A 15,261-nucleotide genomic window follows, 5' to 3' on the forward strand; every position below is an offset into this window, starting at 1 on the left:
GATGGCGGCGCAGAACCACTTCCGGTTCAATCGAGGAGCGAGGAGCGAGGAAACGACAATTTAGGGACTTGGGATGTACCCTATGTCTATGAGCCAATTGTCACTAAGAGTCACATAGCGCCACCTACTGGCAACAGGACCCAGTGTTATGTGACGAACAGCATAATTTACATGACATGTACACGACATATATTCACAATAACAGTCTATGGAGGAAACACACGTCAAACCCGTGGACGCGTTGTCCGATAGTTACGGACATCCCGACAGTTCCCAGACACACGCAAAGGTGCTAGGGCCCGTACCCGCTGCTTGTTACATTATTATTATACGATATCTACTGTTATTTTTGGTGATCGTAACTTTTTCATCATGCCTACTAAAATACTAGTATAATAATTCATATCATATTCCTTGAATGTGCTGTAACTCTGCTACGTAATTCATTCTGGTCACATGACGTCTATTGCTTCTGTCCATCCGGGGAGAGGGATCCTCCTCTGTTGCTCTGTGGAGGCTTCTTCCCTTTTTCTCCCCTTAAAAGGTTTTTTTGGGGAGTTTTTCCTGTTCTGATATGAGGGTCAACGGTCACAGGATGTAAATGGACCCGTACTTGTAGAGATCTTTTCTAGTCTTTCCGACCACTCAAAGCTTTAACACTACATGACATCATTTACCCATTCACACACTGATGGGAGGAGCTACCATGAAGGAGCCACATCATTATCAACATTCATACACTGCAGAACAGCTACGGGAGACATGTAGGGTTAAGTGTCTTGCTCAAGGACACATCGACATGGACTAGCGGAGACGGGGATCAAACCACCGATCCTCTGATTGAAGGACGACCCTGCTCACCACTGAGCCACAGTCGTCCACAATGTTGTATGTATACAGATTGTAAAGCCCTCAGATGCAAATGTGTAGTTTTGGGCTGTCCAAATAAACACAAGTAATGTAATTGACTTGAATTGGATGGATGGTTACCTTGCAGCCCCTTGAGGCCAGATCCAGGGCCTGCTGACTGGACAGGTCGGCAGCAGCAGAGTTGTATGGGAGGTTATAGTCTTCATCAGGATACACGGGCACCGACAGTCTGTTCTCAGACCACGTCTCTCTCATCGACTACACAACAAGAACGGGACAGGATAAGACGAGAAACACTTGGATTCTGATCGATTTCCATGTTCATCTGATCCCATGAACTGTGTTTGGAACCTTCTTCATACAACCGGCTGCATGTCTGGGTACCTTGGGAGTGTCCAGGCTGTGGACGCGGGCTGATGGCTGACGGCTGTGTGGGCTGTGTGTGGGGGGGTGGGTGGCACCGTTGCTGTGGTCGCTGCAGGAGCGGGTCGTGGCCTTCTGTGCTCGTCCAACCGTCAGCTGACTGAAACTCCTCCCCAGACAACGGTCACATCGGGGCCGGCTGTGAGAGCAAGACTCCGGTCTACGCAGCCCTGGGAGAAAAGATGAAATGATTAAAACAATTAAAAAAAGTTATAAATTATGATGACAACCAGAGACCCATTCCTTGAGAAAATTGTGTGTGATGCTGATTAATGTGTCAATAGAGGTTTTTTTGTGTGTTAAACTACTACTTATACTAATAAAGACACAGTTATCATCACTGTATTAATACTAATAAAGACACAGTTATCATCACTGTATTAATACTAATTAAAGACAGTTATCATCACTGCATTAATACTAATAAATACAGTTATCTTCACTGTATGAATATTATTAAACTGGGTCTTTATTAGTATAAGTAGTAGTTTAACACCATTAAATCAACAGAACACATTATATGATCATTTGTATTGAATAGTATTATGAACTTTAAAACTCAGCTCATTAGACTTGCTCATTAAAGAAATATCTATGTAAATTACGATACTTAGAAAGTCTTAACTTGGAGTCTGTTTTTAGAGCTGACAACCGGCCATACCAGGTCCATGTGACTGGAAAATGAATAACGACCAAGTACATATTTCACCATCAATGCTCCACTGGCTCTTATCCTTTTTTAGTTTGCTGTTTTCCACTGCCTGAGCGATGGCATCGTTCAGTTGCTGTTCTGACACCTGTGACACACAGAAGGTTGGAATGAATAAGTCAGGGTGATGAAATGTTTTGGTTCTTGAGTCATTTCACAAACATTTTAAAGGAGACATATCTTGCAGGCTTATCCTTGTACTTTGGTTTTCTACTGTTTACATGCTTTCATTTGCTCATACTGCTGTCGGAATGTACCTGCAATCATCCTGTAATCACCTGCAACCACCTGTAATCACCTGTAATCACATGCAATCACCTGCAATCACCTGCAATCATCAGTCATCACCTGTAATCACCTGTAATCATCACAGAGCCAGCATGGATTTAGATGCAGTCTTGTTTGAGGTCTGCAGTGTAACCCATGAATCATTGTTTGAACACTGTTTGTTTGCCGACACGACTGTTTTGTTTGTTTTGTTAGTTAATTTCATTTAATATTATTATTCTTTTTGTATATATTGTGCATGTTTCTTATTATTCTATTCTATTTGGTACATATTTTTCATTTTCTATATTTTATTGCTTACCTGTATGTATAAATGCTGCTGTAGCGAAGACAAAAAATTCTCCTTGAGAATCTCTCAAGGGGAAATTGCTACAGCAGCATGTATACAATAAAGTAAGTACACTAAGAAGCCACATTAACATGTTAACTGAGGTAGAGGTGTTGCATACTTTGGGGTCGGGGTGTCGACTGATGATGACGTGGACTGGACCTGGTGTGCACTGGCTCAGTACTGTGTAGACATCATTCAGCAGCATGTTGTAAACCACAGTGTCGTCGATCTCCATGATCTCATCTCCACATCTGAAGGGAGAGGGGAAAAGTTCAGGAAAAGATGTTGAAAGAAACAAAAGAAGAACACTGAAGAAACAAAATGAAGTGCTGAATGTACTGCAACACTGCTTGCCTGCATAACTCCTACCCAGTGTGCTAGGAAGAGGAAACATGTTAGCCTATCAATAGGAGGTCCCTCCTGTTGGGGAAGCTCCATGCCGTCCCGCTTTAGCAGAGTCTGTGCAATGGGGGAAACCACCCACAATCCTGGCTGGCCGTAGAGGGGCCAACATCAAAGTCTGTGGCCTTGTTGAAGACCACTGAAGAGCATTGGCAAGATGAGAGGAAATGGAGGGAAAGCATAGAGAAGGCCCTCTGGCCACGAGTGAGCCAGGGCATCTTGACCCAGAGGACTGGTCCTCTCCCTTATGGAGAACCAGTGGGGGCCCTGCCAAAGAGATCCCAGATGCTGTGCACCACCACTGGACGAAGCCGCCACTCCCCCGATGGAGGCTTGTGACGTGAGACGGAATCTGCGACCTAGTTCCATTCTCCTGGTAGATACATCGCCTGAAGGCTGGTCAGGCCTGCCCAAGTCAGAAGGGCACAGGACACCTGTAACAGCTTTGCAGACCTAGTGCCTCCCTGATGGTTTACGAGGAACTCGGTCGAGGTGTTGTACCGAACAAGTACACGTGTTCCTCTCAAGTATGGCAGGAAATGTTTGAGCTCTAGGTACACGGCCCATAGCTCCAGAACATTGACCTGCTTCATGCAGTCCTGAGCGGGACACTGCTCACTGAAAGCCGGCCGACAATGTAGCAATCTAGCCACAGCGAGTTTCTCAAAGTGCTCTTCCCACAGCCCGACGATGCCTCCAGTCCGGGTCATTCCCCCCCCCGACCGGTTAGGGTTAGCAGCAATTAATCATGAATTGCGGTAGTAAAACGCGTTCATAAAGCACATGTTAACATAGTCCCTAACCATTAGTGCATATCTAAATCATTATATATATATATATATATATATATATATATATATATATATATATATATATATATATATATATAAACATGAATGAATGAATTGACATTTTAATACATTTGTTTTATCAATTACTAACACTTCTTATTCATTATCTATAAGTCCATAATGATTGGTTTGTAATATATATTATTTAATTTACAAATGGCGAATCCATCATTTATAAAGAATGAAAACCCAATCATGAAACGCATAATAGTCAAGCTTATTATTAATCAAGAATAAAACATTTATAACTGTGTTTATAAATTGCATATTGTGTAAATGTTGGAACAATGCTTTATAAATGAAGAATTAAGTATTTGCTTAACTAATGCTAACGCATAACGTGCAGTTATTATAAAGTGTTACTAACCATTTTAATATATGTTGGAAATATAAAATGTAATTCTATTGTTATGGCACAAAACTATTGGGGACACATCACTGAAACCCGAGTGAGGAAATGTGGATTCATGTGCACTTAATAATTGTTTCTATAAAGGCCCTTCAGCCAGTGTCCACCTTCACTCTGGTCTGCAGAGCAAGGATCAGCTCACACTGAGGTCAGCTGGACCTCCCAGCAGCAGGAAGCCCGCTAAGGACACACAGACACACTAGAGCTGCACCAGCACCTCATTCCACTGCTGCAGGTACTGCCGGGGAGCCGCTATGAAACTCAACATGTTACACGTAGTGTAGCAATGGGTGGCTTGCCCAATGATCTGTCAGGCAGTATATTTTACAAATGATATATACAGTACATTATTTAAAAACATACTCCTAATTGTATTGAAGTCACACAAAACAGTCACACAAAACATAACAAGTCTTTCAATCATATTTTCTCCTTGTAAAACTACGTAAATATGATGTGTGCTTATGTAAGACATTACCAAACAATTTCAACCAATATGATCATGACATACAGCCATCCATCAATCTGCAACTTTTAGCATCAAGGGAGATGTATGGTGACTCAGTCCTCTGCAGCTCCATATCGCACTGTATTCTAAGCCCGCCCACGTTTTTAGCCGCCCAATCAAATGCAAAGGATTTGATTCACTGCACACCGCACACATTTTCCTTTTTCCTGGGAAATGGGAACTCATACACTGTGTTACTGACTTACTGTACAAACTTAATTACAGGAGAGAAATGTGTGTACTGGAGTGATGTATGCTTACCGCAGTCTGCCATCCATGTGAGCCACAGATCCAGGAGAGAGGGTGTGGATGTAGATGCCTGGGCACCTGGCACCAGATGGAACACAGCATAGTCCAATACCCAGACCAACACCAGTCTCTGGAAAATTACATATGCATTCATAAACGTTGATTATAATATGAGTCATAATTATAATTTCTTTGATTAAAGGTTTGATTTGAAGAGATTTAACATGAAGCTGAATGTGTCAGCTGCTCCTGGCTGATAAAGTCCCAGAGCTGGATGGAAGAATATCCACACCGTACAGAATCAGGACGCCGAGAAGCTCATGGACACCATCATCTTTGTTCCAGCACAAACCGAAACAACTCGCGACCGTGTTCATGATGTCGCCTCGCCTCCTCCGGTCACAGTCCCTGAGGTGTCCTGGCTCCGGCTTGGGCTGAGCCTAAAGCCCTGGTCAGCTCCACTCCTTCCGACCACGAGCCCTGGTCCGTGCTCACAGCAGCTCGGGAGGCAGGTGTTACGGTTTAACAGGCGGCCCTGTTAACTGCCGACTTTCGGCCGTATGTGTCTGTTGTTGTTGTAGTTACGGCGGCGGTTGAGAATAGCAAGAGAACACGTAGCCGTATTGTTTTAATTCTGCAATTCCATGTCAAACCTTCTGGTATACAGTGTCTGGTCTAAACATACCAGACAAGACGTTGTAGTGTCTACTCTTTCCCTCAAAAGACTTTTTGAGGGAAAAAAGTCGCTTGTTGTTTATATGTTGAAACAGGAAGTTAGCAAATTGCCCTTCCTTTGAAATAAAGTTGGTAAAAATAACGTTGGAGTAAAAAAAAAAAAAAAAAAAAGGAAGGGAGTCGAGAACAGCTTGAATTCTTTCTCAATGGCAGAAAGATCTGGGAAGCTCTGACTGAGTTATGTCATTTAATGTGATGACAGACACATATTTCCTCTTTTATCGCTGAAAGGTTGACCTCTGGAAAAGCAGCTTTGCCTTGCAGGCTCTTGTTCAGTGTGAGATGATGATAAGATCAACTAGAGGCCAGGTCTGCCAACCATAGTGTGTCACTCAGCTCATGAAGAGGTCGGTCCTTCTCTTTCAAAAACTGGTCAGCTCAGCGCTGGGCCGGAGCAGCAGCGCACCTCAGGGAGAGAGAGGAGGTCCTGTTCAGCTTTGCTTTTAGTTAGTGCTCTGTGTATATGTTATATATAAAAAAAAAAATTATATATATATATATATATATATATATATACTTTTTTTTTTGTATGTATTTGATATATATATATATATATATATATATATATATATATTTTAGATGTGTAAATATGTATATAAATATCTATACAGATAAAAATATGTAATAAAAGTGATCAAAAGCTTGAGGTTTCATGGAACGGTGTGGAAATGGTGTGCAACTATTTCATATGGTTCTTGATCTTACAGCAAGCTGTTGTAACTCAACTGTACTTTGTCAAAACTGTTCCAAAGTTAACATGCTTTATGAGAGGCATGGCTTGAAGACTTCTGCATGTCAATATTAACTCATAGTCAGAGCGCCACCTACTGGGAAACTATGGCAATTTGAACTAGAAATGAACGAAGAAAATGAAATTGGCCGACTTCTGGTACGGTTTAGAGCATGATCCCAAGAGAGTTATTTTTAAGTTTATATGTGGTACATACGCCTATCAAATGTTGTATATCTATGTTGAACGTACTGCAAGGACTGCTTTGTTGAATTTAGTTGAATTTACCCTTAAGAAGTTAATGGGTCCTTTTCTTTTGAACACAATGAGATACAAACAAGCATTTGATATATTTTCATGAAATTGAACCTTTAATGATCCACAGAGAATTTTGTACAAATCGAAGCCAGCGTTTAGGAAGATTTGAGGGGAAAATAGTTTCTCTCAAAATTCAAAATAGGGGAAATTCTAAGTAGGCGGAGTTTAGTGTGACCATGTACTTTTTGTAGAGCAGACACAACCAGACATGTGTGCCAAATTTCAGGTCAATTGGTGATAGGGGGCAAAAACTGTGGGCTTTCACAACTCACAGGTTGTCAAAAAAAACATGTTTTTTTAGGGGGCGCTATCTGACTTCCTGTACAGTTTAGAGCATGGTCCCAAGAGAGTTATTTTTAAGTTTACATCTGTTACATATTCCTAGCAAGTTTCATACATGTAAGTCAGCCGTAGCGCTGGGGCTGCTTAATTGAATAATTGTAGGAGGGTCGCTATCGAACCAAAGTTCCAGTTTTGAGTCATTCAAGTCATATCAAACACATACATCTTTGCCTTTAAATGTGTTTGGCAAGTTTAGTTACGTTTCGAGCATGCTTAGTCCCTCAAAAGTAGCTTCGTTGTTGACCGCAAGGATGGGGCGCCACGGCAACAGCGTTACACAACAAATCAAAAGCTTTAGGGGCTGGCATCATGAAAGTCTTATGTTTGTCTAGAAGTAATTGGAAGTTGATCTGATTGACCGACTAAGAGAAGCAAGCCAAAGTATAGAAATATTTACTTCCTGTTGCCATTAGGTGGCGCTATGACTCTAATTAAAAATTAGACTGCACATGTCTTCAGGCCTGGAGGCTGATCAAACATGTGAAACCTGGAAAGGATCTTATCATGTGGAGTCGAGTTACATCGGTTTATTCGGTCATGGCGAAGGATCGAACTTCTGCGATGGACCGATGCTACGCCGTTCAACGGATCCTTACAATCTTCAAGATGATGCATTATCAATGTCTTAAGTCTCTTCCGACGCATTTTGAGAGGGATCTGAATAATCTGTGAGGAGCATGGTGTACAAGTAGAAAACATGTAACTTCCTGTTGCCTTTAGGTGGCGCTATGACTAGGATTAAAAATGATCATATGGATGTCTTCAAAGTCAAGAGGTCATGGCATATGAGAAATATGGAGTAGATTCCATCATGTACGACCGAGTTAAAACAACTTCCATTTTCATGGAAAATGGTGTCTCTTTGCCGCTGCTCTGCGCTCACATAGTTCGATATTTTGAAAATCCTGAAATAACTTTTCCCTGCAAATGTCTCAAGTAATTTGGAAGTTATGTGTATTGACATATTGAGCCACGCCCCTAAGAGGTTAATTGGTTAATAACTTCTGAACGCAATGAGATATCAACAAAGTGGGAGATATGCTTTGATCACATTGAGCCAATGATTATCCACAGAAATTTTCGTAAGAAACGGACCCAGCGTTTAGGAGCAATGGGCAAAAATGTGTTTTTTTACAAAATTCAAAATGGCCGAAAATTTAATTAGGCGCATTTTAATTTCACGGATGAGTTTTTTGTAGAGCAGTCCCACCCGGACATGTGTGCAAAATTTCAAGTCAATCGGCCATAGTTGGCAAAAAGAGTGGGCTTTCACAACTAAAGGGGGCGCTATAGAGACATTTTCTCAGACTTTTGGTCGACACCCAAATTATATCACAATTTTCGCCGAGTCGGATGGGTGTGCACATTTTGAAGAATGTAGGTTTATCCCAAGCACCTCTTTTCCCTGCGCATTGGTCGGGAATAATAATAATAATAATAATAATAATAATACTTAGCATTTCAATAGGTCCTCGACTCTGACTACGTCAGTGCTCGGGCCCTAATAATAACAATAATAATAATACTTAGCATTTCAATAGGTCCTCGACTCTGACTACGTCAGTGCTCGGGCCCTAATACTAAATAAACATTAGCATTTCAATAGGTCCTCGACTCTGACTATGTCAGTGCTCGGGCCCTAATAAATAAACATTAGCATTTCAATAGGTCCTCGACTCTGACTACGTCAGTGCTCGGGCCCTAATGATATCATTGCTTTTACTACTCTTCTGGCTCATCGCAGAATATTGCTTGCTTGGAAGTCTCCAGGTCCACCATCTCAGTCTGCCTGGCTTAAGGATGTAATGTTTTTCCTGAGTCTGGAAAAAATCAAATTTACACTTAGAGGCTGTAATGACCATTTCACGAGGAAGTGGCAGCCTTTCATTTCCTATTTCCAAGACCTGTCAGTGTTGCCCAATGATTGAGGCGCGTTGGGTTCTGTCCATCTGTCTGATTTATTGCAACCAAATCCATGTACTACAAAAATCTGTGAACAAATGTAAAGGCCATGGGTGTGGGTGGGTTGTGGGTGGGTTGTGGGTGGGTTTGTGGGTGGGCGTGTTATGATTAATTATTTTTCAATTGTTTATTTTTTTAATTTTTTTATTTATTAGTTGTATTTCTTCTAATTTTTCACTTTACGTTGTCTGTTTGCTCTTACCTTCCTGTCACTTTATGCAGTACTACTGCAAACAGAACAACACACACTAAAAAAAAAATACTTGTTCGCTGATCCCTGTCGCTGTATTGTGCACATAAAGTATATTTTAAAAAAAAATTGCAAACTGCTCCGTAATTCGAGTCAACATGCTCCATGGTAGTCGGCAGTGTGATCACAAGTTGATCTGGTTGCCCTCTGCCTTTAGGAGACTGCTGACTGTGTTGTACGTCATTTCACTTTATCCCTACAACATAGTAGAAAGAGCTGGTCTTGGTGTAGTGGTAATGTGGTAGGACGAGGGCGTGATTGGTTTGAGTTTTACGGGGACAGCAACCACCTCAGGGATTTCACCTAAAGAGTAAGTTTTGCCCACAGCATCAGGAACTCAAAAAGGGCACGCAGATTCATTATACTAATGAGCAGGAGACGTGGTTCCAGTACAAACAATCTATCTTTATTCTTACTCAATAATCAAAACAATGGATCATTAAAGACACAACAACTACTAACAATAAAAGAGCCGTATACAAGTATTTACAAAGAGATGTGCACGGCTGCTGCTTACCAGTGGAGAGGTGGACTACCGGCAGCTATGTAAACAAAATGCAGTTACGAACCTGACACCATAATATAATAAAATCAGGAGTAATCGAGACCTACCGACACTGATCCGCAGGTGAGTCACCGGTGCAGACGAAGGTGAACCCAATAGATCGTCTGCACTCCCACAGAAAGCCAATACATAAACAGCATGACTGACAAAACAACACGGCACACTCTTGCATTGTCACGGTTCAGCGCCACACTGTTCTTTAAGTTATTTTCATCCTGTCTGCCTGTCTGTATACTAACTGTCCTGTCACCTCTGGATCTGTCATTCCAGATCCAGAGGTGACGGTGATGAGTCACCGTCACCTGGCCTCACGCCCATCTCACCTGCAGCCCGTTCCCTCATTAGCTCACTATTTAGGTCCCCTCACTTGCATGTGTCCTCTGCCAGATCGTCTTGTGTTCTTGAACCTAGCTCTCTAGCATTCCTTGTGTGTAACCTGTAGTTACCTGTTAAGTAAAAGAATCATATTCTGTACCTCTGCCTTCCTGAGTTGTGCTTTTGGGCCCTTGGGTTATCGGGCCGTTACATTACGATCTGGCCAATTATGGACCCAGCACAACCTTCTGCAGCAAGCGGTTCGAGAGGATCGAGAATGCCCTCCAGCAGCACGAGGCGCAGATGGTCCGCTTCGCTGCGGAGACACGGCAGTCTGCAGCAGTCCAGGAGCAGGCTATGACGGCGATGACCGCCCAGATGCTACAACTGACGACGGCCCTGACCCAGCTGGTAGCCGCTGCGCCGTCTCCTGCCTCTCCACGTCCGGCCTCTCCACCTCCGGTCTCACCAGCGCCTGTGCCAACACACGAGCCTCGTGTGGGTACCCCGGAGCGCTACGCTGGAGAACCTGAGGGCTGCAACCCATACATCACGAACTGCTCCATCCTGTTCTCTCTGCAGCCCCACACCTTCGCCTCGGAGGAGGCTAAGGTAGCCTTCACCATCAACCACCTGACTGACAGAGCGCGACTGTGGGGTACCGCTGAATGGGAGAGACGCACGCCGGCCTGCTCTTCGTTCCTGCTGTTTTCTGCAGAGCTTCGCAAGGTTTTCGGGGCAGTTTCCAAGGGCCCAGATCCAAGCGGGGGACTAGCGGAGCTGCGTCAGGGAGACCGGACTGTGGTAGATTATGCCTTGGAGTTTCGAACAAGAGCACGCCTTAGCGACTGGAACGAGGCGGCCCAGTGCGAGGTGTTCTTGACTGGGCTAGCGGAGTATGTTAAAGATGAACTGATCTCTTTTGATTTGCCTGCCAGTTTGGATGGCTTAATAGAATTGACTTCCCGAGTGGACAGACGCATCCAGGCAAGGCGACAGGAGCGACGCAAGGGGGAGACAGATCGCCGCGCTTTCAACCAGCGTCGAGCTCCTCCGGCAGCCACCAGCCTCACCTTGGCCTCTCAACCAGTGGAGGTTGAACCCATGGAGGTAGGGCGCACCAGTCTCACCCGAGAGGAGCGGGAGCGCCGTCGCCGGGGAGGTCTTTGCCTCTACTGTGGCCAGGCTGGTCACTTTGTATCCCGGTGCCCAGTAAAAGACATGGCTCGCCCGTAACAGGGGAGGTACTGGTGAGCCGAACCACAAGACTCTCTCCCAATCAAAGACCCCTTTTCCACGCTCAGCTGCTACTCGTGAACGGATCACAGACCCTAGCTACGTTCATTGACTCTGGTGCTGATGACAGCTTCATTGACGAGAACCTAGTCCGTCAGCTGGGTATCGAGCGGGTACCGCTGCCATGCCCTGTTCCTGCTAACGCTCTGGACGGCCACCTACTGGGGACAGTGACTCACCAGACCGCACCAGTTCGTATGCTCCTGTCGGGTAACCACCTGGAGACCATTCGGTTTCTTATCCTGCGGTCACCCCAGCATCCACTAATCCTGGGACACCCCTGGCTCCGTCGCCATAACCCCCACATCAACTGGGCCACAGGGGCCATCAGGGAGTGGAGTGCATCATGCCATCTGATCTGCCTGAAACAAGCTGCTGCAGTTCCGCAGTCAGCTTGCCCCAGCTCTGCGTCGGATCTGTCAGGAGTGCCTACGGAGTACCATGACTTTCGGGAGGTATTCAGTAAGGTCAAGGCTGCCCTGGAGGCCCATCCCGGGCCGAGCTCCTGTCCCCCTGACCGCCTGTTCGTTCCCCAGACCCTGAGGTCCGAGGTCCTCCAGTGGGCCCATAGCTCCAAGCTCACGTGCCATCCTGGGAGCCAGCGTACTAAGGATGCTTTGCAGCAGAGGTTCTGGTGGGCTACTCTGGAGAAGGATACCCGGGAATTCGTCAACGCCTGCCCTGTCTGCAACCGGCACAAACCTTCCCACCAGGCTCCCGCTGGTTTCCTGCAACCTCTGTCTGTGCCGCATCGGCCCTGGTCTCACATCTCCCTGGACTTTGTGACCGGTCTCCCGCTGTCCAACAAGCATACCACCATCCTAACGGTGGTAGATCGGTTCAGCAAGATGGCCCACTTTGTCCCCCTGCCCAAGCTCCCCTCGGCCAAGGAGACTGCTGAGCTGGTTCTGCTGCATGTCTTCCGGCTTCACGGGCTTCCCACGGATGTAGTCTCCGACCGGGGTCCTCAGTTCACGTCAGTCTTCTGGAGGGAGTTCTGCACGCTAATCGGGGCCACAGCCAGCCTGTCATCGGGATTCCACCCACAGTCTAATGGCCAGACGGAGCGCAAGAACCAGGAGATGGAGACAGCTCTACGGTGCTTGGTTTCCGAAACTCCAGCATCCTGGTCCCAGCAGCTCCTGTGGGTGGAGTATGCTCACAACACCTTGACCAGCTCTGCCACTGGAATGTCCCCGTTCCAGTGTGCCTACGGGTTTCAACCTCCATTGTTCTCGGCCTTGGAGAAGGAGGTTTCCTGCCCCTCGGTCCAGGCTTTCGTCCGCCGCTGCCACCGTACCTGGGCCAAGGCCAGAGTTGCGCTCCTCAGCTCAGCCAACCGGTACTCCGCAGCGGCCAACCGGCGCCGCTCCAAGGCCCCCACCTACCAGGTTGGTCAGAAGGTGTGGCTGTCGACCAGGGACCTACCCTTGCGAGTGGAGGCAAAGAAGTTGGCACCCAGGTTCATCGGACCATTCGAGGTCCTGAAGGTCATCAATCCTGCAGCGGTGAGGCTCAAGCTGCCCCGGGCCATGCGGGTCCATCCGTCATTCCACATCTCCAGAGTCAAGCCGGTTCGGGAGTGTCCACTGGTCCCTGCAGTACAGCCTCCACCGCCACCGCGGTTCATCGATGGAGGTCTTACCTACACGGTTCGTCGCTTACTTCGTTCCCGCCGTCGTGGGAGAGGGTTACAATACCTGGTAGACTGGGAGGGCTACGGCCCAGAGGAGAGATGCTGGGTCCCAGCCCGACACATTCTGGATGCCCCTCTCATAAGAGAGTTTCACTGCAGCCACCCTGACCAGCCCTCCAAGGGGCCTGTGCCCACGGGGGCTACCCAGCCGAACTTTGCTCCCTCTCTTCCGTCGGCAGAGTCAGACATCGAGGAGGAGCCGTCCTCCGACCAGGACAATTCACCCGCCCATGAGGAGAGGGCGGAGATGTCGGAGGAGTATTAGTCCTCCCTCAGATCCTCTTCGCCAGCGTGGCGATGGCTTTGGGATGTCAGGAGCCGTCCCTTAGAGGGGGGATTCTGTCACGGTTCAGCGCCACACTGTTCTTTAAGTTATTTTCATCCTGTCTGTATACTAACTGTCCTGTCATTCCAGATCCTGCCACCCACACCTGATTACCACTCATCACCGTCACCTGGCCTCACACCCATCTCACCTGCAGCCCGTTCCCTCATTAGCTCACTATTTAGGTCCCCTCACTTGCATGTGTCCTCTGCCAGATCGTCTTGTGTTCTTGAACCTAGCTCTCCAGCATTCCTTGTGTGTAACCTGTAGTTACCTGTTAAGTAAAAGAATCATATTCTGTACCTCTGCCTTCCTGAGTTGTGCTTTTGGGTCCTTGGGTTATCGGGCCGTTACATTCATACCTGCAACCGCAATGGAAGTCGGGCAGACCGGAAGCAGGACACGTGTTTGACGTCAATCCCCACCGCATTTATATGATGCTGCTCACAGTGATTGGCTAGTGATGGCCCTGTAACTAAGGCCCAAAGAGTGATCAAGCTCCCGTATACTACATTAAGGTCTCTGACCTTCAACTGTTTTTCCATTCAATGATATGAGTTTGAATCCCGTGAATACAACTTATGTATATATATTCATTTTTTTCTCATGTCTTATTTTTACCAACTTTATTTCAAAGGAAGGGCAGTAAAAAAGGCAACTTTCCTGTTTCAACACATAAACAACACGCGACATTTCAACTTGAGTGGACTCTTTCCCTCAAAAGACTCTACAACGTCTAGTCCGGTATGTTTAGACCAGAGACTGTATACCAGAAGGTTTGACATAGAATTGCAGAATTAAACAATACAGCATTCATGAGGACAGCTACGTGTTCTCTTGCTATTCTCAAAAAAGTCGCTAGTTAACAGGGCCGCCTGTTAAGCCGTAACACAAGCATTCCTCTCCTGCCACTCATCACTTCAAAGTCCCGCTGGAGAATACATACGACATCCTTGCCCTCCAGGACTTCCCTTTTCGGGTGAGGGACTCCCAGTTTCCTCCACCATCCAATCCGCCGCCAGTCTTTCCTGAGGACCCCTTCCACCCCAGGTCTCGCCGCTCGATACCGCTCTTCACATGAAGTGACAGCTACCCCTACTGGCCCGATCTGTCATTAATCCCCTCATCTGCAGTTTCCCCATTCTGACTATTGTGACATACAGGCCACCACTCCGACACCGCATTCATCTGACTGTCTCCTTTTGCACTCCAAAACCAGAGACCACATGACCCCAGTCCTCCAAAACCTCCACTGGCTCGCCATACAGCAAATAATCCAGTTCAAGATTCTGCTCATCACCTACAAAGCCATTCACAACCCTGAACCCCTCTGACCTCCTCCACCGAAAACACAATTGATTTCACCACTACATACCAGTTTACCATAGTGAGGAGTGTGAGGACCTTTGTGAAGACTGACCTGTGCAGAAAGCCTCAATCACACCCTGGGAGTTTGGTGTAAATATGTGGTTGTTTCCAGGACAGTATACCCAAAAGATGCTATTGGTTGCATCCTGCCCGGGCCTCCTGCCCGGGCCTCCTGCCCGGGCCTCCTGCCCGGGTCTCCTGCTCGGCCCGCCGCCGGGTCTACATAGCACCCAGCCCCGATGCTTGTCCCTGTGGGTGGTGAGTGCACAGGGTGGCTGCTCCATATAGTTTCTTTGGACTGAGCCAGAATAATTAAGCC

General features: G+C 46.3%; 1 protein-coding gene across 1 annotated transcript in view; it reads right to left on the reverse strand.

The window, feature by feature from the left end:
* il16 (interleukin 16) overlaps positions 1-15,261 on the reverse strand; it is a gene marked incomplete at its 5' end in the record, with an annotated part of 54,539 nt that overhangs the window by 14,391 nt on the left and 24,887 nt on the right. The window contains 5 exons of the mRNA XM_079217439.1: positions 991-1,128; positions 1,255-1,463; positions 2,003-2,090; positions 2,740-2,872; positions 5,053-5,170. Of these exons, the coding sequence (XP_079073565.1) occupies positions 991-1,128; positions 1,255-1,463; positions 2,003-2,090; positions 2,740-2,872; positions 5,053-5,170 (686 nt within the window). The remainder of the gene's footprint in view (positions 1-990; positions 1,129-1,254; positions 1,464-2,002; positions 2,091-2,739; positions 2,873-5,052; positions 5,171-15,261) is intronic.

This window comes from Taurulus bubalis (assembly GCF_910589615.1).
Source record: "Taurulus bubalis genome assembly, chromosome: 4".
Classification (NCBI taxonomy): domain Eukaryota; kingdom Metazoa; phylum Chordata; class Actinopteri; order Perciformes; family Cottidae; genus Taurulus; species Taurulus bubalis.